Here is a 25,236-nt window from a genome sequence, read left to right as displayed (position 1 = left end):
AGCAATCCGATCTGAGAAAACGCATGAAGTGGCCAGGTGTAAACAGCCCCATAATGATCTGAACAGAAACAGGTTTGTGGAGCTCATTTTCAACCAAGGAAAGAAACTAACTAGGAACAGGAACAGAACAAAGTGAAAACTAAACCATAACTGGCTATACTTGTTACAATTAGATGGTAAGCAAACAATGATTTCTCGAAATCAACACGTTGGATGCAGGAGAAATGGGCAGGAATAAAGATCTAAACGACTTTGAAAAGAGCCAAATTGTTATGGCAAGTGACTGGGTCAGAGAATCTCTGAAATGGCAAGGCTTGTGTCGGCAGTGGTGAGAATTTAACAATCCCTTCATGACAATCTTATAATGCATTTTAAAATTAAGTGAAAACATTTGCATTGTTGTATTAATATATTTAATTTGATATTTAGCCTATACAAAATAATAATTTTGTAAACAGTATTAATATTTATTGCTATTTTTGTTTTTTGTACACCCCTATTTTTATTCTGTTTAATATGACTGATCAGAGTTTTGAAAAAAATTCTGGCCTCACCCTTGCCAAACTCCAGGTTCGGTATCTTAATAGATTATTACCGACCTCTAGTGGTTGATCAGGAGAAGAGAGAATGAGATTTATAGCTGCAAGAAATGTATAGCCATTTATAGCCGTATTTCAGTTTGCTTCAGTGTACTCTAGTGACATTTTTATTTTATTGTATTTTAATCATATTTTTTTTTTTCTGCAGATCTTCAGGATTTGTGCAACTGAAATAGGAAACCGGTAATGTGAAGTCATGGCGATGAATCACTCAAATGGACAAAGGTCTGCATAACTGGCCAAGAACTGGATCTTCCAGATTGTTGCATTGTAAGTAAATCTTAACCCTGAATACCAAGAATAGACACCAGTTGATTGTTCTCAGGCTGAGTGTATTTTATGGTTGAGATTTCCTTCTTGTCAGCACCATTGTTTTGGGGCTTCAGGAATTTTTCCATTAGTCAGTACCAGTCTGTGGACTACACAGAGAGTGGCACATATTATGAATTGATTGCCTCTTTTTGGATATAACAAAGAATATATGGTTGCTGAAAAATACTACAAAGTTTAAAGTAGGATTATATACCATTATACTGTAAAGTGTATTAATATTTTAAATTTGCTTTTGTATTTATTTTTTATTTCAATTTTACTTAAAGTTTTAGTAAATTTTATGCATTTGTCGTAATTTTTTTAAAATATTACTTTTTAGCTTTAATTTTCATATCAGTTTTAGTTTAATACTTTCATTACTTCAACTTATTGTATTGCAGTTATAGTTGCCAAGCAACATTTTAATTTTTTTTAAAGCTTTTCATCTAATATTTATATTTTAGGTCAATTTCAATTAATGCATTTTAATAGTATTATTGTTATTTAACAAAAAACACACTATCACTCAATATGCAAATGTTGTTGGGCCTGGCAGATATATTTTATTAAATAGTTAACTTATGTTATTTTTCCATTTAATCATGTCATAAGGTCAGTGTGGGGTAACGCATTTCAAGCAATGCGAGTTACATAATCATACATACATTCAAATAAGTAAAGCAAGTTACTACCAAAAAAAAAAAAAAAAGAAAAAAAAAGAAAAGAAAAAGGGAATAGAGCCAAAAAACAACAGTAGCAAATATCTGCGCATGCCAGAGAGTGTATGGCGATGTGAATGACCCAAAGGCCATGAGGACTGGGTGTGCTGTTATCAGTGCAATTTATGGTACTACGAGAGCTGTGGAGAGGATAATGGCATCTGTGATGAAGATGGTTATATCTGCAAAGACTGCCTTTGAAGGGAATGCAGCAAAAGATCTAACTTCCCTGACTAGGTGCGAATCGCAATGTTAAGACCTACAGTATACAGGAAACGTTGAAGTGTTTGTGTTTTGTTTTGTGTCAAAGATTTCCTAATCTTTAACAAAATGTCTGACATATTTGAAAAGCATACATACACACATGCACACAAAAGACATTTTTTTAAAAATGTTTTATCAAATATTCGTTCAGCTTTATATTTTCTGAAATTCATTTATGGTGTTGTTGCTATGGCACACTAAAGACACTAGTGCCAATTTACTGTGTAATAAAAATTATTTCAGCCTAAACTACCTGTGTTGTTCTCTTTTTATATTGGCCCATTTTAACAGAACCTGCTGATACTCTAACTCTTATAATTTTAAAACAATTACACTTTGTTTAATTTTTTTATAAATAAAATAATAATAATAATAATAATAATAATATTTATTTATTTATCTATTTATTTCAATAGACCCATCCTATTTAAAAAATAATAATAATCATTAGATCTCATGCATAGCTAATTTGATGGTATTATAAGTAATTTACCAAACCGTGGCACATTTTACCTGACTTCACCCTAGTAGTAGTGTCAGGAGTGGTTTTCTTGTAGGAAACCACACACATATAAACACTCTTCTCAAACAGCATCTCAAGATTGTACATATAGCTATCAACTGAATTAGTTTTTGGGGGGGAAATCTGGAGTATTGCACCTCTTTTTAATTGAAGAGCATGCGAAAGAAGCCATTATACTGTAGTAAACCTTTCAATTTCTTTAAAGAGGTTTAACCAGATTTTTTGGAGGACAGAGGGTACATCACACACAGGACTTCATGGAAAAATATCATTCCCTTTCAAGGGAACTCGCGTTGCGTCGAGTTTGACGCTATGGGAACGCTTTGCGTGATGATGTCTTGAAGCACATGTAAAATCAGTCCAATGGCGTGGCGGAACGTCAGGGTCCTGGAGGGTCGATCCTGGAGGGTCGCTCATCTCAAGGTCTGTGGGAAGACCATCATCGTTCCTGGCATATCAATCGCCTAGAGAGGTTAGCTGTCTTCCGGGCTCTGAGGAGCTTTATCACAGATCTCAGGGGACACCATGTGCTAGTACATACGGACAACACTTCGGTAGTCGCCTATATAAATCACCAAGGGGGTTTGCGCTCGCGCCCATTATGCAATCTGGCACGCCATATCCTCTTGTGGTCCCAGGGGAAGTTGCTGTCTCTCAGGGCAGCTTACATCCCCGGGGTCCAGAATATAGGAGCAGACACTCTGTCGAGACAGGGGCTGAGGCCCGGGGAATGGAGGCTCCACCCCGAGGTGGTGGAGCTGATATGGAGGGAGTTTGGCCAAGCGCAAGTGGATCTGTTTGCGTCTCGAGAGACGTCTCACTGTCCACTTTGGTTCTCCCTCACGCATCCAGCTCCTCTGGGACTGGATGCTATGGTGCAGACGTGGCCGAGGCTACGTCTGTACGCTTTTCCCCCAGTTGCTCTGCTCCCGGGAGTTCTGGAGAGAGTTCGCAGGGACCGGGTTTGCCTGCTTCTTATAGCCCCGCGCTGGCCGGGCAGAGTATGGTTTCCCGATCTTGTGTCGCTCCTCGACGGGCCTCCTCTGGAGCTACCCGTCAGGAGGGACCTTCTGTCCCAGGCAGAGGGCTCGATATTTCACCCTCGGCCAGAACTGTGGAACCTGTGGGCTTGGCCTCTGAGGGGGCCCAGCTCATAGAGTCAGGTCTCTCAACTGAGGTTGTTGAGACCATTCTACAGTCCAGAGCTCCCTCCACGAGGAAACTTTATGCCCTGAAGTGGAGAGTATTCACTTCTTGGTGTAGTGACCGTCGGTTGGACCCAGTTAACTGCCCAGTTGGTACAGTGCTGGAGTTCCTGCAGGACCGGTTCACTGCAGGTCTGACCCCGTCCACTTTAAAGGTTTATGTGGCGGCCATAGGTGCTTACCACATTCCTTTGGGTGGAATGTCTGTGAGGAAGGACCCTCTGGTATCTCGTTTCCTTCGTGGCACCTGGAGGCTGAGGCCTGCAGTTCGCTCTAGGGTGCCACCATGGGATTTGTCCATTGCGCTGCAAGGCCTTTCCCTGGCCCCCTTTGAGCCTATTGAGGAGGTTCCCGAGAAGTTCTTAACTTTGAAAGCTCTGTTCCTCCTAGCCATTTCCTCTCTTAAGAGGATAGGGGATCTCCAAGCACTGTCGGTTGCCCCGTCATGCTTGGAGTTTGCTCCGGGCATGGTGAAAGCTTTTCTGCATCCAAGACCGGGCTATATCCCCAAGGTCCCCACTAATGTGGCCAGACCTATTATACTGCAGGCCTTCTGTCCTCCTCCCTTTCAGAATGCGGACCAGGAGACTAATAATTTGCTTTGCCCAGTCCGGGCATTAGATGCTTATGTCCACAGAGCTGCCCTGTGGCGTAAAAGTGATCAATTATTTGTGTGCTTTGGGTCCCCTACCAAGGGATCTCCAGTGTCTAAGCAAAGAATGAGCAAGTGGGTGGTTGAGGCTATTTCGCTTGCTTATGAGGCGGCCGGGCAGCCTTCTCCTATGGCTGTCCGGTCACACTCTACAAGGAGTATGGCGGCCTCCAAGGCCCTTATTTCAGGAGTTTCTCTCCAGGACGTGTGTGATGCGGCAGGCTGGTCCTCACTGCACACCTTTGTCAGGTTTTACTCCTTGGACCTGGACTCTACACCAGGGTCTCAGGTCCTGTCATCCTAGTGCTGCTCTTTATGATTTCACACAGGACAGACACTTGTAGCTATGGTGGCGTTGGTATAGACGTTCCCATAGCGTCAAACTCGACGCAACGCGAGTTCCCTTGAAAGGGAACGCCTCGGTTACGACTGTAACCTCGGTTCCCTGAAGAGGGAACGAGCGTTGCGTCACCTTGCCATATCTCCTTCATGCCTGTCAGCTGCTACTTCAGACTTTACGAAGCTGCCGCTCTCTGTTTTCATTCAGGCTTTATAGTTTCCTGGTACGTGACGTCACCCGCATCTGACGTTCCGCCACGCCATTGGACTGATTTTACATGTGCTTCAAGACATCATCACGCAAAGCGTTCCCATAGCGTCAAACTCGACGCAACGATCGTTCCCTCTTCAGGGAACCGAGGTTACAGTCGTAACCGAGGCGTTTTATTGACAAGTTCATTTAGAAAAATATAGCCATTATGTAAAGCAGCATTTAAAGAAGTTTAACAAACATTTATTCAGTACGCTCCCACTAGGACAAACGGCTGAAACTCCAAAACGTCACTACACTGCACTCCAGTGGTTCTCCTCAGCCCCACACGGCACAATAGAAATCGTGATCAAACAGCAATCAGTTTACTAAGTGGGAAAATCAGCACATCCCCAGTCCAGCGTACACGAAGTATAATGTCCATACAACTTCTAAAACTCAAAACTACAACATACACACTCACACATGAAATAATTAAAATATAAAACACTTTCCCGTTTCCAGGAAACAAGACCCCATCCCGTACCCTGGTAATCCAGAGCACAAGTTGAATTTGCTTAGCGAGTTACTCTGGTGTCGAATAATGATGCTCATTAAATATGCCCCTCGATCTGAGCTGCACCAATCACATCGGGTTATCTGATATAGGCGGGCCAGCCGCCAGAGGCGAGCTAAACAGATGACGACAGCACTGTGACGAAGTCATTAGTAAACATTGCAAGATGGCTATGGATGAATACCAGTTGTTTGAAACGGCTTTGGCCGCTACAATGAACGAGTTAGACTTGGCTTTTTATCTATAACAGGAACAGAAGACGGCGCTCGAATCGTTCCTTTGCAAGAAGGACGTTTTTGCTGTTTTGCCGACCGGATACGGTAAGAGTATAATCTACCAGTTAGCTCAGCTGGTAGCTAAGCGTATGGGTTTATTGTTGTGATTGGTCGTAGTGTTATCCAATTGCGTGCAGTAAGATTTTCAAATGCATGCTTGGTGCCGCCCCTCGAGCTGGCCGATTGTCATTAGTCGACGCCAGACCATTAATCTTTTAGATTTAGGTCTGGATTTCCAGACTATCCATCCCGGGGTCTAGGGAAAGGAATAAGTCGTGCCAAATTGTCCATAGAGAAAGCACGCGCTCTTTTTCGCGTTATTCCCGTTCCCGCAGTCACAGCAATTAATCACAATGGCACTGGCATTAATTATTCCTCTTTGCGCAGCACACTTCTCTTTGGGAATCACAATGACTACGTTTACAAGCTGTTAAAATTCGGGTTATGGTGGGGTAAAAGGTCACTATTTGGGTTTCTCAAACATTCAGAATAACCCGTTTACATGCGTGAGTAGAGAGAGTTACTCCTGTATACATGGAATTTGTAATCAATTGGCAATATCCCGATGTAAACGGCGACGCACGGTTAGCGTCTGGACGCACGGACAACGTTAAGATGCAATGTGCGTCATTTCCGATTCTTCTTCCTGTATCCAAAGGCAACAACAACAGCAGCAGCACGCGGATAATGAATAGTTCGGGGCAGATAGCGATCGCCTTTGTTTGCGCTCTCCTCCTCGCTCCAAAGGTGTGGTGCTGTGCTGTGCTGCGTCTCGCCATGTTTACCTCTACTTCTTGTTTACTTCCGGTATACTGCACGCGGGTTTTTGTATGCACCGTCTCTACTCAAAAGACCAAGATTCCTTGCGAATAGAACATGCGCAGAACACAAATCAATGTTCCTTTTGATGGGGATATGCCGATACGCGTTTACATGACCAAATATTCGGGTTAGAAAAGGGGTACCCCAGGGATAATATCCGGGTTTTTAAAAACCGGGATATGAGCATATCCGGGTTTTTGCCGGTGTTTACATGGCCGTGCGCGACCGGGTTATTGCTAATATCCCGGTTTTGAATGGGTTATTGGCTGCATGTAAACGTAGTCAATGTCTCTTTGGGCAACACAGCTCTTAAAACTGCTCCTGGAACATGTGGCCAGCGCTCCTACACACCCAGTCCCACTATTATCTAACTACACCGATGCGATCTATCTAGCTAGCTAGCTAGCTAGCTATCTTCATTGCCGGACAAACCCTAACGGTCTCGAGCAACACCAAGCGTCCCTATTTCTTTGCCGAGCGCGGAAAGCCAGTCACTTTCACCACTGTTGAGCCCGCATTCTCTCACCTCTCCTCTCTTAACCCTCTGGAGTCTGAGCGGTTTTTTGGGCCCTGGGGGTGTTCTGACATGCTCTGACATTTGTGCTTTTTTCAGTTGCTTATAAACATATTAATGGCAAAGGTGTAAATTCACTCTATATAGCACAAACAGGACTACAATAATATGTGAGCCACATGTATGTACATGTTTTCATTTTTGAGAGAATAATGTTTATGCGTGGTTATCGAAAAAACAAAAAATTTTAGTTTTTGAAATAAGGCCACAAAACACATACTAAATATGTGGCAATAAGACTTTTGACTAATGGATGTCGTCGCCTATAGTTTTTTCTTCAAAATTATGTGAAAATAGTCTTGCTTTATCGTTCACATAAAACCATACATTGATTTAAATTGATGTAAAACAGGTTTTGCTTGGAAAGCCAATATGCGAGGGGGGCGTGAACAAGGAGTGGTTTACACCTTAGAATACAATGTCCCACCCACTCTGCATAATGATGAGCCATTCACTCAGGTGTGACACTGACTGAGCCACCATGCAAGGACAAAAGATATATTTAGAAGACTTATATTGACCATTTAAGATTTTGCTTACATCTATCTTGTAAATATGTTTTGCTATTTTATTAAAACGGTTACAATTACAACAATAATTACAATTTCAACAATATTTCAAGTGTACTCTTTCTTTGTAAAAAAAATGATTATAGGCCTACATTTTATCTATGTATTCATTAGTTTGAATATAGCCAACATTGGAACAGCTAACATCTTAGTTGATGACTTTATTTTTGACAAAAATAGTATTTTATATATAGAAATTGCTAAACAAAAGCTTATTTGATGTGGCAGTATATTCTACAGAAAAAACTGTACCCAAATCTACTAAACAAAATGTTGTCTTTCATATTTCGTCTGAATGTAACGTTTTTACTCATCTCAGTATAGCAATACAGTTTGCTAAAACATCATCATTCATTCACACACGCGATTTAAATTTAAACTGTCTTTGCCAGCTGTGGTAAACAGCGCGCATCTCTGCCGTTTATTCATTCATAAACAGAAACCCACGTGAAGAAATTCACGTGAGAAGGAAAAAACTTACTAGTATTCCTCAGCTCGCTCCTCGATATACCCGCACTTCTGAGGGACATTTTCCATTAGTATTATTCCTCAGAGCGCTGCAAGACGGTGTAAACAATGATCTAAATAAACTTGTGTGTTTTCTCGAGCTGATGGGGGCGTTCACAGGATTGCCTCAGCCATTTGCGTTTGAATAGCGCGCGCTCTCCGTGGGCGGAGTCACATTACACCTGTAATGAGGTCGACTGGAATCGCTCTCTTTTAATACAGATTTCACAAGATGAGAATATTTGTTTTTTATATAAATTACTTCATTTAAAAGAAGAGAATTCAAGCTTCATGCCCGTGTGTCTGTATGCCTGTTTGACTGAGTATTCGCTGAGTTAGTTCATTTTCGGACGCGTTTCAGAATGGACTTCACTGGCAGAGAGAAGGCAGAACTCGCTTCGTGTTTATTTTTCTTTATTTGGCAAAAAGCACAACACTTTGTTTTTATTGTGAGTATACACAAAAATAATACACATTTAACAGAATCGATTGATGTATGAAACTCCTATGGAAAATCAAAGTCTACAGAGTATTTATGAGTTTCTTTTACACTAATAAAAAAAAAGCGAGCTGATATCGCCGGCGATACCGTCGACCTCAGGGGGTTAAAGAGCGGTGTCCGGCCACGGATTTGTCTCTCTGGGCTACTAAGGAGACGACCGGTCTATGGCAGCCCTAATGACTGCAGAGAGGCATCTCTGGTTGAATTTGTCCAGTATAAAAGATAAGGACAAAGCCTTTCTTTTTGATTCTCCGCTCCCGCCTCCTAGCCTCTTCGTGACGCTATGAACATGGTCATTAAGAGGTTTCAGGAGGCTAAAATGCAGACGGCAGCATTCAAGAGGTACCTCCCTCGCCGGACTCAGGTCTCTTCTCAACCGTCAAGCTCCTCACACAGAGCTCAACAAAAAGAGAGAGTTACTTCTCGTTCCCCCTCCTTATAAATCATAGGGGTTGGGGCAGAACTCTCAGCTGAAGCCTCCCAAGCCGAAGACGGAAGGCTTCAGCTAAAAAGAAGTCCTGACCAGTGTCGTCAGACTTCTGAGGGAAGCCCCCTCTGGGGTGGAGTGGTGTACACCTCAGTATAAGGTTCCCATTCCTTCTCTGTGCCCTCAGAAAGCCATTCTGCCAACCCCGCCAATCATGGTGCCTTGGCACGCAACAGTTTCCGGCAAGCGTTTCTCTAGGTGTCCACCACAAGACATTGCGTCACTGGGACGCTCGCACCCTCCGAGGAGGTAAATAGAGCAGTCCGGTCGGTTGTTCCCTGCCGTTTCACTTCAGGGCACCGAAGTGGCTACTCAGAGTACACCAAAGGCCAGCCTTGAGTGGCTGGTTTCCTTAAAAGATCATCTGGCAGCATGGAAGTTTCTGCCAAATGTATCTTAATGGGTCCTGCAGACTGTAGAAAATGGTTACCGAATCCAGTTTGGGTCTCGACTGCCACGATTCAACTTGGTTCTGCTTACATTACTAGACACCAAAAAGGCTCTGGTAATGGAGCAAGAGGTAAAAATACTCTTGGGCAAGGAAGCCATAGAACGAGTTTCTCCACCCATGAGAGAGTCCGGGCTCTACAGCTGGATCTTCATTGTTCCAAAGAAGGATGGGGGGGGGGGGGGGGGTTGCGTCTGATATTAGATTCACGTCATCTGAATCATTCAGTTAAGAAGCTCAAGTTCAAAATGTTGACTTTGAAGCAAATCGTGATTCAAATCAGATCAGAGGACTGGTTTGTCACGATAGATATAAAGGATGCATACTTCCACATATCCATCCTTCCACAACACAGGAATTTTCTGAGGTTTGCTATCGGGGGCGAAGCACACCAGTATCAGGCTCTTCCCTTTGGTCTAGCTTTAACATTAAGCAATTTCACGAAATGTGTGGCTCTGGCTTTGTTGAGACTCCAGGGCATTTGCATGTTGAATTACATAGACGATTGGCTCATTCTAGCTCAATTGGAGCATATGCCAAGATCAAGGGGTTTCCCTACACATGATCAAGGTTACGTGCAGGTGTAACCTCGCACCTTAGTGATGTGAATGAAGCCTTGGTTCTTGTCCCAAGGTCCTGTGTTAGGAGCTCGTTATCATCATGTCACGCTCATGACAGATGCTACCCTCACGGGCTGGGGAGCGGTCATGGAAGGCCACTCAGCTCGGGGTCTGTGGAGGAGTCATCGTCTCTCATGGACATAAATTGCCTGGAAATGATGGCTGTCTTCCTAGTGTTAAAGCTTTCCTCCCATACCTAAGAGGCCATCATATGGGATCCAGTGGGATACAGTTAACTGCCTGGTTGGTTCAGTGCTGGAGTTCCTGCAGGATAATTTTTCCCCAGGGCTATCCCCTCCCACACTGTAGGTGTATGTTGTGGCCATAGCTGCCTTCCATGTCCTTTGGGTGGTGTATCACTAAGGAGAAACATTGGTGACACGTTTCCTCCATGTTGCTTTGAGGCTGAAGCCTGCAAGTTGTACAGAGTTCCAGCTTGGGTCCTGGGGCCTGATTTATAAAACTTTGTGTAGGATTTGCGTCAGAAGTGGCGTATGGATGAAACATATGGATGTGCGTACGCACAGAAATATTCGGATTTATAAAACCATGCGCACGCACATCCTACGCAGTTTTCCCTTAATAAATCACAATCAATTCTAAACGTAGCGCAGCTTTTGCGGCTTCATGTCACGCCCATAGATGCCCATAAATAGTCCGTGAAACGCCCACAAGTTAATATTCATCGATTGCGAAATCATGGCAAACACAGAGAGGAAAACCAAGAAACGTAACTTCACTCAATGTGAAGTAGAAATTATTGTTGGCGAGGTGGAAAAGAGGAGTAAAATGTTGTTTGGAGGGCACAGTGTGGGCATTACTAATGCCAAAAAGGCACTTGAGTGGCAAAAGGTTGCAGACGGCGTTAATGCTGCAGCCTCACAACCTCGGACCGTGGCCGAAATAAAAAAGAAATGGTCGGACATCAAAGTCGATGTGTAACGGAGGTATTTTTCTCTATGGGGACTTTTATTTTGACGTGTTTTTCTTTCTCCGGCGTGTTCGCGGGAGATGCAAAGACGTCTGGGAAGAAGAAGAGAGCGCAATAGTTTTACGCTGTCTATGTCTATGGTTTTACGAGGCAGACACGCCATGATTGCTGTAGAAGAGATATTTTTCCGTTGACGCTGTAATGTAAAACAGTGGTGCACGTTCGGATTAAGTTTCGTGAGTTTAGTGTAAATCAACATTGTCATGTGAAACTGTAGACGGGCAGATGACGTGACGCATGTTTTTTCTGTAATCAAGTGTAAATGTTTATTGAACTGCATTTCTCAATTAAAACAACACATGCCAGTGGGGCATAGAACATCATTTTATTTAAATATTATGATTTTGGGACGTAACATTTATTTGGTGTTGTTCATATTTCAAGGTGAATAGCAAAATGTCCTGCGGTGTGACTGTAACATTGATGACTCATCAAATGTAAATATTAGTCAAATAAAGCAGGTATGCTTGGAGCAGCTAATAAATGCCTTGGCATTTTTTTGTATGCATTTACTTACTTAACTTAAGTTTTCAAAATGCTAAAAAGTACTAAAATAATATTTACAGTACATTTAGTTTTGAAACACAAATGCTGTCCTGCAGTGTGACATAGGATATTAGATTTTTGTACTGGCAGTTACATGGACAGCCATAGGGGTCCTTTAGTCAAGCCCCCTACCAGGAAGTCCCCCAGATGTTTGGATGTGCTAAGGAGGTTAAAATGTGAGTGTTAATCTCTTATTAATTTGATATATTTTATCATTTCTGTCAGACCATGAACGTGTCCATTTTTGATAGTCCTGTGGTGTGACTGATCTAGACTGATCTAGTTCGAGAAAAAATAAAAATATTTTTAAAAAAGAATCATATTCAGGTTTAAAACAATGAACTTATTCAGTTACTGTAATGCCCAAGGTCAGTCTTGTATAGCAATTACTCAAAATGGCTGCAAAGGTGAAAAAGTCATGTGGTGTGACAGCCCGTCCTGTAGTGTGACATAATTAAATCAGATGTCTAGCTAGATTCTCGTCTGTTATGTTTGCAATATTAAACATAAATATAAATATATCTCTGTCTCTATATATATATTAAACAAATATTGTAAATATTATATATAATATACCTATATTATACATATATTAAACATAAATATATATCTGTCTTCATTATACATAATATACCTATATTATACATATATTAAGCATATATATATATATATCTGTCTTCATTTGTTTGTTGTATGTGTTAACAGTCACTGATCATTGTTTTTAAAGTGATTTGTCAGTTTTTAGGCATGAGTAAAGAAAGGACAAGGAGGTACAGGGAAATGATGAAGTCAGATTTCTCTTGTTCACTGGAATCTTTGTTCAAAGAGCTGAATTGATGATTTTAACATGCTTTTAATTATTTTAGCATGATTTTAATGACTTTCCCCTGAGAAACAAGATATTTGTTTAGTCTTTTAAGTTAAAAATAGAAATGAATGGTCTTTATGACTGGGTCTGATCTGACACCTCCAAAATGTTAATTATTCAGTATGTCTTGTTCACTATGTTTTTAGTTCAAATTCATTCACTAAGTAATAAGATTGTACTGATATGGTGGATTTTCATTAATGTTCAAATAGAGATGCAAATGAATTTGTTTGTTACAAAAGTATTCAATAAATTTCACCATAAATGTTCATGCAGTGTCTCATTTTGTCCTGTGGTGTGACGGGATGTCCTGTGGTGTGACATCACTTCAAACACAATTAAACGACTTTTACTATGTTAACTAGCTTAAATAATTATATGCATTTGAAAACATTGCATAATATAACTATATAAAAAATAATAAACATTTTCAAATATTTTTTCTCATTTTAAACAATATTTCCACTGGAGTGAGTGGTAAAAGATGGCACAAGCAAAGAATATAATCGAAAAACAGCTGTGAAAAAAAAATATATGCAGAATTTTAATGATCATTCTTTAAGAATACTTGTTAAACATAAAACATACCTGATTTGTATTTGAAATTAATAATATTTCAATATTTGAATTTTATAGTAATGTCATGTCACACCGCAGGACATATTTTGCCTGGAGCTGTGAGAAAAGCTTAATAAATTACATAATGAGAAAAAAAATCTGCTAACCTCTAACAGTTTCAAAAACAACAGTATTTGTACTTTACAAATTCATACAATTCTTAAGCAATTTAGAACTTTGTTTTAAAAAATGCTGTTTCACCCTTATTTGTCATCTACCCAGACGCAGTTGAAACAGAGGTTCGGTCGATTGCGTCATCGGACGGAGAACGGTGTTGGAGACTGGCTGAGAGCACGAGAGAGAGTTGCTAGAGCCGTGAGTTTCATTCAGAACACTTGTTTTTCCGTTAGTCTGACTAAGAATTTTTGAGCGTCCTGCTGTTTATCTGGGTGATCTACAGACCGTGTTGGAACGACATTTATTTTTTTCTGAGAATCATTTGAGTGCACTTTTCAGTGCGCGAAAATGCTTATGTGAGCTGATCGATCGATCTTGAAGGAGTGATTCGTTTTTGGGAGACTGACGATCGTCAATGGTGAAGATTTGTTTTTGAAAGAGTTTTTTTTTGTGTGTGATCCAGATCATTTGATCTATGCGTGCCGGGTGCGAGCCGGGCTGAGCTGCGCCATTTTGTTCCAGAAAGTTCCTGAGTTTTTCCTGAGCCGCGCTGAAACTTTTGTGTTTTTTTTTTTCGTTTTTATTTGCCCTGCCATCCTTACGACATCTCACTGTCCTGTCTCAGCTGTTCATTAAATCGTTACAGCTGTTGTTCAAGTCATCGCAAGTCATCGCAAGTCATCGCAAGTCATCACAAGTCATCACATCAAAGTTGTCATCGCCACAGACTGGTACAACAGTTCGATACGCACACACACACGAACACTTCACTGAGAACGAACTGAGTGTTTGAACGAACTGAGTGTTTGAACGAACTGAGTGTTTGAACGAACTGAGTGTTTGAACGAACTGAGTGTTTGAACGAACTGAGTGTTTGAACGAACTGAGTGTTTGAACGAACTGAGTGTTTGAACGAACTGAGTGTTTGAATGAACTGTTTGAACGAACTGAGTGTTTCAACTTTCAATTTGTACTGTGCTTGTGATAACTGAGTCGATTGGAGACTGAATCGTAAAACTGATTCATAAGAATCATTTAAGTGAAGTCAGTGTTATCTATTCTATTCAATTGAAAGAGGTTCTTTGAAGTTAATAATTTGTGTTGAACTATAAGGGTCATCAACATCCAATGTTGTTTGTAAATGAGTTTGTGCCCCTATAGGGACGTCCCGCGTGACGTCACGCCATTTGGAGCAGCCATCTTGACGGAATAGAAAATGCTAAACCGCTGGTGTTAATACAGCTCGTCGCGAAATATTCATCTATTTACCAACCTTTGCGGTGATGATTGAAAAATCCTTCCCCGCTGGCGTCCAAATCAAAGAGTTGCTGACCCATCCGGACTCGTGATACCGATAGCCTGCTAAGCTTTTGTGTGCTTTTAATGAAGCTCCGGTGTAGCGTGATGGGAAGTGAATAAGGTAGCTGTAAATGTCACCGAACTCAATGTCAGGAAGTTTTTCTACACATTTAATGCCTGTAAAAAGAACTCGTGGTGCTTCATATCTATGATTCCTAATTATTTTATCTTCCTCTTGTATATTTCTTTTTATGATGACATGACGTGAAGAGTTAGCTGACGGCCGCTGCGCTAATAATAGATAGTGGCCAGTGACCGCGACGCTGAAGTGTGTGAGAACAAATGAATAACATCAGTGCGAACCACGAACATTTATTTATTTGTATTACATTTTTAAATATAAAATTTTAATCATTCTGTGTCATTTTTCAATGTCTTTTCACTATTTACATGTTTATGCCCAAAATGCTATAATATTCAAAGTAGTTGACTGTCGTTCTCCTCTACCCTGTGTATATTATTGATTAAATAGCCTAACGTTAGCCTATTTAAAATCGTTACAGGCACCTCGCGAGCATTCATTCATTCAACTATTTTAAAAGACTGGAATGAACACCAGCACACACAAGCAATCTTTTTTTATAGTCAATTTAATAAAAAAATGTAACAACAGGGTATGAAATGTCAGAAAGAGAAAAAAAACTTAATGGCAAGACGAGCATAGACTGCTGCAGCTTAGTGGATAAATATATTTAGCCTATTTATTATTAAGATTGCACAGTTGGAAAGAAAATATATTTATAGGAACATTTCAGCAGGCTCAAGATAATTAATACAGTGACCATTATTCATTATTTTAATCAATTCGCAGCTATAAAACGTGATAATCCGCATTCTCATGTATGTGCGCTTGTGCAATAGTATTCCGTCAAAATGGCTGACACGCGGCTAGGGGTCACGTGACTGGGAGATCCCTATACTGACATTCATTTTGGGGAAACACTTTTGAGGTGTTAAAAGAGGTTTGTTTTGAAAGTGTAAACCAATTGAAGGTCTTTCAAGAAAACAAAGAATTTAAAACTGTTTATTTTGTTACTTTTTGGTATTTTATGCTATTGAAACAGATCCTTCCAGCAGAAATATAATTTACAAAGAGAAGGAAAATAAATGACTAATTGTTAAAACGTAAGACATTTGACAGTTATTTTTGAATTTACCTTGGGGTAGGGGCGTCTCACTTGCACTATTAGGATTAGGTGGGTGGGGATGTGAATTTAAATTAATTTTTCATCACATGCACTTCAGGAAGCCACCGTATTGACATACTCACCTGAAGCCTACACTGCCTATTCCTGTAGTCTATCCTCACATAGTGTAAGGTAAAACATATACACATAACGTGCATATTGAGGCTCAAAGCACCGGAGCGGGGACTAAGATCCTTTCGCTTTTAAGTCTTCCAAGGTAGTGTTTTAATTTTCCCCTACGAGACGAGACTTACAGTCCCGTTACAGATGCAAAAAAGCGTATAGCGCTCCATCGCCAGAGTGTGTCTTCCAGGGGTGGGGGAAAGGGGACACCGGATACATCCATTTGATTGCAGCTACAGATGTGTTATGAGGAGGAATTGCATAACATGACAATATTATTGCAGAACATATTTCACTTTTCTTTTTGCAAATATGTGTTAATTTGCATTTCTGTTGTAATCTTCGTTTGATTGTTTGTTTTACACTGCAGATCGATCAAACGGGTGTTCGTGTAGGCTGTTAATTGTAAGACTTGCTTTGTAAAGTCTTCATGTTATTTATGAGAGGCAGTATTGACATTTCTTTTACACAACGGTCTACAGTTTAACACACTTTCACACACTTTCACGTGTTTCTTCCATCTGCCGACGGTGTCGCCATTTCTCATTTCACCCGTTTTTGTGCGTACGCCTGAGTTTGCGTGAAGGACCGCACATTTTCCCGTCAAGTTTGCTTTTTATAAATACCAATTATTGCGTAGAGAGCGGCGTACACCTTCTTTTGTGCGTACACAAAGTTTATAAATGAGGCCCCTGGCCATTGTGCTAGTGGGATTATCTACGGCTCCTTTCGAGCCTATCGAGACTGTTCCAGAAAAGTTTCTGACCCTGAAAACTTTTTTTCCTTCTAGCAATCACATCTCTTCAATCACATGTCCCGGGATAGTTTGATTTTGGTTCATTCACACTGCCAGTGATTTTCCGGAATCTGTGAGTGCATTCACACTAGGGATGTCAACGATTAATCGACGATCGATTAATTGTCGATAATACATTTAATCGATACAACTTATCGATCATCGATTAAGCAGGTCTTCATGCGCGTGCGCGCTGCTCAACCGCAAAACATGTAAAGCGAGCGCGCCGGAGTTATGTTTGGGACCATTTTACACCTTCATCATGACTATAAGTTTGCGTGTGCATTCGCAGCCTTTTGTTTTGTGCAAATGTAAGTTGTAATACCGTTTATTTTCTGTAGGCCTATCTATATCTGATGTATCTCATATTGGATGCATTTGGTTAAGAATTAACTCTGTAGTAAAGCGTCAGCTTCAGCGCGCGCAGCTCAAACGGCAGTGCACGACTAATAATGACTATTGGGACTGTAATATTGCATAACATTATAAAGAGAACAATATTGTAATAAAACATTGTGAATTATTTGGGTTTAGTTGCCGTGTCGCGTTGCTCCAGGAAGAGCGCGTTCACAACAACTGAATGAATGGCACGTAACTTAGTTCAAGTTCACTTGTGCATGAATTTGCGTCATTTTGTGCAGATATAATTTGTAATATTATGTTTATTTTGAATATATCTGATTAATCTCATATAGGATGCGTTTCTTTTAGATAAATAACGTGCTAGCAAAGTGCTCCAGTTTAACGGTAGCAGATTCATTCAGCGCGTGCAGTTGTTCCAGGAAGAGCGCGTCCACAACAGTCACACATTCTAAGCGCATATGAGGCGGCGTTGGTGAGACGTTGTATTAGTAGTTATATTTGATTATTAAATAATTAATTTAATTATCAATCACATCGAAACATTTTACAATCCTACTAGCCCTTTATTTATATTTAAAACCATTCTAATTGATTTGGTGAGGAACATAGCGTTTTGAGCAGCATTTGTAGCCCCTGTCATGCTGTCATAGCTACTGCAGACGCATATCGCAGTATTAAGGCTAACGATTAATCGATTAATTGATCGTTAATTTAAACGACGATCGATCATGGGAATTTGTGAAAATTGACATCCCTAATTCACACATCCCGTAAAGATACCGTAAAGACACATGACGTCAGGATGTGATGTGTAACGTACGCGTCGAAAACATGCACACTAACACATCGCGTACCGTTTCACAAAGTTGGCGAACAATCTCAGCTTCAGCACAGATAGTAAAGAGCTACTAAAGAGATAGTAAAGGTAAATTGGTTTACTCAAGTAAAAGCAGAGTGATGGGACAACAGCGGGAACCAGACGATGGTGAAAGGATGGTAACTTGATGATAGGTGATGAAGACTTAACTGGCAATTAGTGATGTGACATTTGAACCGAGGCGTCGGAGGTTGTGTCGAGAAAAAATGGGCGTGCCAGATGAAGCACAACGGATCGATCAGTAGAATAAATAAATAAGTAAGAATAATAAAATTATATTCGAGGCTTGTGTTGTTAACGTGAAAATTACGTGACTGATGACAAACGAGGCCTCGGTTTGTGTGGATACGTCATCGGTTTGGTCTGAGTGTCGCTTCCGGATAAAAGGCGGTTCGAAACTCACGCCACCTTGTGGGTGTTGTCAGCAGTAGTAAAAGCAGTTGTAGTAGTGTCACAGAGTCAGAGAGTTAGATAACTATCATTCATTGTCATTGTCGTTATTGTGTCATATATGTGTTAGGGCTGTATATTATTACATTATCAGGTTAGAATAGTTATAGTATATTGTTATTATTAATTATAGTAGGCTTAGCTATATATAGTCTTGTTATATTAATTAGATAAGATTATTTGGATTGCTCTGGATTTTTTTATTTGGATTGTCCTTTTGGATTTGTTTGCTTTTTGTGACTCTTCCTTTTTCCTGGTAATGGAGCCAGCAAGAAAGAGGGAATCCTCCCCTGTCTGGGCTCAGCAGAAGCATCAGTATCCTCATTTATACCAGCTGGCACTGCCATTTTTTAAATAAGTGTGTTACCCCAACACACTTGAAATAATTCTGTTTCTCAATAAAAATAGATTGTAATCCTTCCTTCCAGACTATTCTGTTGCAGTTTACTTTATTACACTCCCTCCAACATAAGCAGAATGAATGAATTTGTCTGCTATTTCTTTGCACAGTAGCTAGGTGTCACTAGTGAGCAATGCTGAATGAAGCTTCGAGTAATGAACCTTTGGCTGAAGCAATGGGCTGCGAGGTATCAGTGGTTCAGGAAGCCTCATTTTGCCATCACTACTGGCAATGACTAAAGTGGAAACTCTGTGCAGGTGAAAGATGAACACAATGACTGGAGATCTGGATCGGGATGACGGACAGGAGATAGACAGGAGACTTGACAAGGATGATCTCAGGTGAGTGTTCAGGTAAGGAATCTGACTGTTTTCATAACAATAACATTGACGAGACCAGACACTGATATGAGCGTGATGCAGGTTGATATAGGCTGTGTTGATGAGGGAGTGCAGGTGCAGGGAATCAGTATCTGGTGATGATCAGCAGCAGGTGTGGTGATGGCTGACTGAGTGCAGGTGGGGACCAGAAGGGATGCTGGGGAGTGTAGTGCAGACAGCTTACAGAGTTGGTGACTGAGCTGGTGACTGTCAAGTCAAGTCAAGTCAAGTTTATTTGTATAGCGCTTTTCACAATACAGATTGTATCAAAGCAGCTTCACAGTATTAAATTAAAATAATACAACAAAGTTTGTTTCAAGAGGAATTTATTGATTGATAAAATTAAATTAAATATCCCCAAAATATCCCCAACTGAGCAAGCCAAAGGCAACAGTGGCAAGGAACCGAAAAACTTCATCAAGTGACCTAATGGTGTCCTAAAACTCCATCAGGTGACCTAATGGAGAAAAAAACCTTGGGAGAACCCAGGCTCAGTCAGGGGCCAGTTCTCCTCTGGCATTTATGAGCTAGAGGCCGGATTGTAGTTTGAACTGTAGGATTATATGAATGCCTGGCTGAAGAGATGCGACTTTAATCTAGTTTTAAACTGGGAGAGCGAGTCTGAGCAACGAACAGTATCAGGAAGACTATTCCAGAGTTTTGGAGCCAAATGTGAGAATGCTCTCCCTCCTTTGGTGGTTCTGGATATCCTAGGTATGACCAAAAGCCTTGAATTTAGTGATCTTAAAGAGCGCGATGGATTATAGGGTGATAAAAGATCCGTTAAATAGACTGGAGCTAAGCCGTTTAGGGCTTTATAAGTCAGTAGCAATACCTTATAATTAATACGGAACTTTATAGGTAACCAATGCAGTGATGATAAAATCGGTGTTATATGATCATATTTTCTTGATCTAGTAAGAACTCTAGCGGCGGCATTTTGGACTAACTGTAGCTTGTTTATTGAGGATGCAGGACAACCAGCTAGTAAAGCATTACAGTAATCCAGTCTCGAGGTCATGAATGCATGAACTAACTTTTCTGCATCAGAAACTGATAGCATATTACGTAGCTTAGCAATGTTTCTAAGGTGGAAAAAGGCTGTTTTTGTAACATATGAAATATGATTTTCAAAAGACAGGTTGCAATCGAGTATAACACCCAGGTCTTTTACTGTAGAGGATAAAGTAACAGGACATCCTATGATGTTAAAGTTGTATTGTGCGAGGTTTTGTGGGCGGTTTTTTGAACCGATAAGTATTACCTCTGTCTTGTCTGGATTTAATAAAAGAAAATTACGGGTCATCCAATCTTTTATATCTTTAACACACTCTGTCAATTTGGAAAATTTTGCGTTTTCATCCGGCCGTGATGAAATATATATTTGAGTGTCATCAGCATAACAATGGAAACTAATTCCATGTTTCCTTATAATATTTCCAAGTGGCATCATATATATTGAAAATAACAGAGGGCCTAATACAGATCCCTGCGGCACTCCATAGTTTACTGGAGTTATGATCGATTTTTCTCCATTTAAATAGACAAAATGGTAGCGGTCAGATAGGTATGATTTGAACCAGCTTAGTGCTTGTCCTTGAACACCAGTATAATTTTGTAGTCGATCTAAGAGTAATGTATGATCTATAGTATCGAACGCAGCACTAAGATCAAGTAAAACTAGTATTGAGATACAGCCTTGGTCAGAAGCTAAAAGTAAATCATTTGTGATTTTAACGAGCGCAGTTTCAGTGCTATGATGCGGTCTGAATCCAGACTGAAACTTTTCATAGATCTCATTTTGTTGCAAGAAAGAGCCCAGTTGAGCGGACACCACTTTTTCTAATATTTTAGACATAAATGGAAGATTTGAAATGGGTCTATAATTTGCTAGATTATTATGATCTAATTGTGGTTTCTTAATGAGAGGTTTTATAACTGCCAGTTTAAATGTTCTTGGAACATGACCTAAAGATAAAGACGAGTTAATAATATTGAGGAGAGGATCTTCCACTACAGGTAACACTTCTTTCAGTAGTTTAGTTGGTATAGGATCTAATAAACATGTTGTTGTTTTAGATGAAGTGATAAGTTTATTTAACTCTTTTTGTTCTATAGTTGTAAAGCACTGTAATTGTTCTTTCGGGGTGATAATTGAAGCTGAATTATAAGGCGCGATTGAAGATTGAACGTTTACAATTGTGGTTCTGATGCTTTCTATTTTCTCAGTGAAGAAGTTCATGAAATCATTACTACTGAACTGTAACGGGATATTTTGTTCGGGTGACGTCTGTTTATTTGTTAGTCTAGCCACGGTGTTAAATAAAAACCTTGGATTGTTTTGGTTGTTTTCTATTAGTTTGCGGAGGTGCTCAGCCCTGGCCGCTTTTAGGGCCTTTTTATAACGTGACATACTGTCTTTCCACGCGATTCTAAAGACCTCTAAATTAGTTTGTTTCCATTTACGCTCTAAAATACGCGTTTCTCTCTTTAAAACATGCGTAGTATTGTTATACCATGGTGCTTTATTTTTCTCTCTGACCTTTTTTAATTTAATAGGTGCAACCACATCCAATGTTCTAGAGAGAATGGTGCTCATAGTGCTAGTTAGTTCTTCTAGTTCATCTGTTTGTTTGGGTTCAGGCAGCAGCTGAGACAGATTAGATAAGCAATTTGAGAAATTATCTATGGTGGATGGGAGGATTGTTCTGCCTGGTTGATAACGCGACGCCGCATGACATATTACAGCAGTACGTAATATGCAAGTTACCATGTAGTGATCAGTGACTTCATCACTTTGTGGAATGATATCTATATCGGTTGGATCGGTTCCATGTGATATAATTAAATCGAGTGTATGATTAAGACGATGTGTTGGTCCGGTGACGTTTTGCTTGACCCCAAATGAATTTAATAAATCTGTAAACGCAGCTCCTAACGCATCATTTGGATTATCTACGTGTATGTTAAAATCTCCAACAATTAGTGCTTTATCGACATTGACTAATAGGTCTGAGAGAAAATCTGCAAACTCTTTTAGGAAATCAGCGTAAGGCCCTGGCGGTCTATATACGGTAGCCAAGGCTAGAGATAATAGGGATGTTTTTCTAACATCTAAGAGCGTAACATTTAGTACAAGTACTTCAAATGAAATAAACTTATAACCCGTTTTCTGGGTAACATTTAGAATATCTTTATAAATGGTTGCAACACCTCCGCCACGACCAATCAGACGGGGCTCATGCTTATAACAGTATCCAGGAGGAGTAGACTCATTAATACCGAAATAATCATTTGGTTTAAGCCAGGTTTCAGTAAGGCAAAGTATATCGAAGCTATTATCTGTGACTATTTCATTTACAATAACTGCCTTAGGTGTGAGTGATCTAATGTTTAGAAGACCTAGCTTTAGAAATAGTTTTTGTTTACTAATAGCAACATTTTCTGTTTTAATAACAATTAGATTTTTCCTAGATCCTGCATTAGATTTATTATTTGATCTCACTAAACGAGGAATAGACACGGTTTCTATGCAATGTTCTACACTAGTATTTATATCAGTTGAATTGGTGCAGCAGAGACTATGATTTGGACTTTTGGTTACTAGTCAAAGGGTATTTAACATTTTGGAGATGTTATCTGACAGAAGATCCGCTCCGAATCTGCTTGGGTGTAAGCCATCAGCACGGAAAAGCCTAGGACGCTCCCAAAACAGATTCCAATTATTTACAAAGAGCAGTTTCTGCTCATTGCACCATGACATTAACCATTCATTTAGCGCAAATAATCTGCTGAACTTTTCATGCCCTAGTCGGTACGTGGGAAGCGGTCCTGACACAATGATCGTTGTTTCAGGCGATGTGCTGCGTACCGTATCGATTAGATTCCTGAAGTCTTTCTTCAGAATCTCCGTCTGGCGCAGCCTGATGTCGTTCACTCCCGCGTGCAGGACCACAGTTCCGACGCGCTCGTCACCGTTCAGGATCTCGGGAACGCGAGCAGCGATTTCAGAAACACGAGCACCAGGAAAGCAGTGACTTTGCACCTTACTTTTACCTAACGTAGCGTGTACATGCCGAACGATGGAATCGCCGATGATCACAGCATCGCGTTCTGTTTCGCGTAGAGGGGAGAAGCGGTTTTGTGTCGATAACTCGAAAACCGGGAGGGTCGGAGAAAGTCTTGGTCTAAACCTGACTCGCGTCTTCCGCTGCGGAACCACCCAGGCTTCGTGGTGGCGTGTTGGAGCCGGAGTGAACGAGACCATGGCTGATTTCGACCGATGCTGAGGAACGCACGGAGTAGACGCGGTCGGAGTCAGCGGGTTAGTAACGTTAAACACTGATTTGTGTGCATCGGCGCGTGATGTTTCAAGAGCCAAACACCGGTCTCTCAGCTCGGCCTGTCTCAATAAAAGGTTGTGGATCTGTTTCTCAACAGCTTCCAGCTCAGACTGCAGTGCGTGAAGCTCAAATGTGTCCTCACCTGCACCAAGCGGTAGACTACTTACATCTGATATATTCGCCATTTTAACAGATGGACAGTGAGTTAGCAACGAAGCTACCAGTGATGCTATCAATATTAATACTAATTTATATTATAAGTTTGTTTGTAAGTGAGTGTGGAGAAGACGCGTTCAGCCGTGATCCATGGACGTAACCTTTAAGAGTATGCAGCGTTGGATCACTAATAGGCTTGAGACGCGTCTGCTCAACAGTCCGCGTTGTAACTATGAGGTTTTTTAGGTTTTTTAGTGGTAGGGGTGTAGAGTAGACGCACGATAGGCGAAAAAAAATGTTTGTTTATAAGTGAGTGTGGAGAAGACGCGTTCAGCCGTGATCCACGGACGTAACCTTTAAGAGTATGCAGCGTTGGATCACTAATAGGCTTGAGACGCGTCTGCTCAACAGTCCGCGTTGTAACAATGAGGTTTGAGCAGTAACATTAGTGCTTCTCAGTGAGGAAAAGTAGAAAATGTTCGTTGTAAGCGAGTTTAAAGAGAAAAATCAAGAATTATAAATCAAATCGATAGAGCTCCAAAAACAACAACGCATTCAGACGCAACGCATGATAATAACAGGACAAGACATTACTCACCGTGTTTGTTGAGTGTTTCTTACTCACCTGAGCTTTTCTGAACTCAAAGGCGCGAGAGAAAATAAATAAATAAAAATAGCTGAGCGCACACGGGTGGCGTGTTTACAGGCTAGCGAATTACTAGCGTGTTGTGCTAGTAGTAACGTAAGCTAGCGATGTCAGGGTTGGGTAAGCTGTATTTCGTAGTAATATAAACAACTAGAAATTGTAGTAAATGATGGTTCAAAACAAGGAAATACGAGGCTAAGACGGAGCTTACAGCACCGAAGCAGACACACTCACAGCAGGCAGCGAGAAAAATCAAGAATTATAAATCAAATCGATAGAGCTCCAAAAACAACAACGTATTCAGACGCGACGCATGATAATAACAGGACAAGACATTACTCACCGTGTTTGTTGAGTGTTTCTTACTCACCTGAGCTTTTATGAACTCAAAGGCGCGAGCGCGCGAGAGAAAATAAATAAATAAAAATAGCTGAGCGCACACGGCTGGCGCGCGTTTACAGGCTAGCGAATTACTAGCGTGCTGTGCTAGTAGTAACGGAAGCTAGCGATGTTGGGTAAGCTGTATTTAGTAGTAGTATAAACAACTAGAAATTGTAGTAGATGATGGTTCAAAACAAGGAAAATACGAGGCTAAGACGGAGCTTACAGCACAGAGCAAACACACTCACAACAGGCAGCGAGGCAGACAGGAGCAATCGAGTGACTGTCACTTGACTGTGACTACAGGGAGCCAGTGTAAGGACTCCAAGATAGGAGTGATATGATCGTCAGATTGTTCTAGTCCTAGTCAGGAATCTAGCGGCAGAATTTTACACAAACTGTAATTTATCTAGGGTAGCTTTTGAAACCCTAGCAAGCAGAGCATTGCAAT

The 25,236-nt window shown here is 40.7% G+C and overlaps 1 protein-coding gene across 1 annotated transcript in view; it reads right to left on the bottom strand.

The window, feature by feature from the left end:
• LOC309505668 (uncharacterized protein) overlaps window positions 1-24,840 on the bottom strand; it is a 96,106-nt gene extending 71,266 nt beyond the window's left edge. The window contains exon 1 of the mRNA XM_082179138.1: window positions 19,686-24,840. Coding sequence (XP_082035264.1) covers window positions 22,867-23,787 — 921 coding nt within the window. The 5' untranslated portion in view covers window positions 23,788-24,840 and the 3' untranslated portion in view covers window positions 19,686-22,866. The remainder of the gene's footprint in view (window positions 1-19,685) is intronic.
• Window positions 24,841-25,236: the final 396 nt, after the last annotated feature.

Source organism: Leuciscus leuciscus (assembly GCF_965113295.1).
Source record: "Leuciscus leuciscus genome assembly, chromosome: 9".
Classification (NCBI taxonomy): Eukaryota; Metazoa; Chordata; class Actinopteri; order Cypriniformes; family Leuciscidae; genus Leuciscus; species Leuciscus leuciscus.
This window is presented reverse-complemented; position numbering and strand designations above follow the sequence as displayed.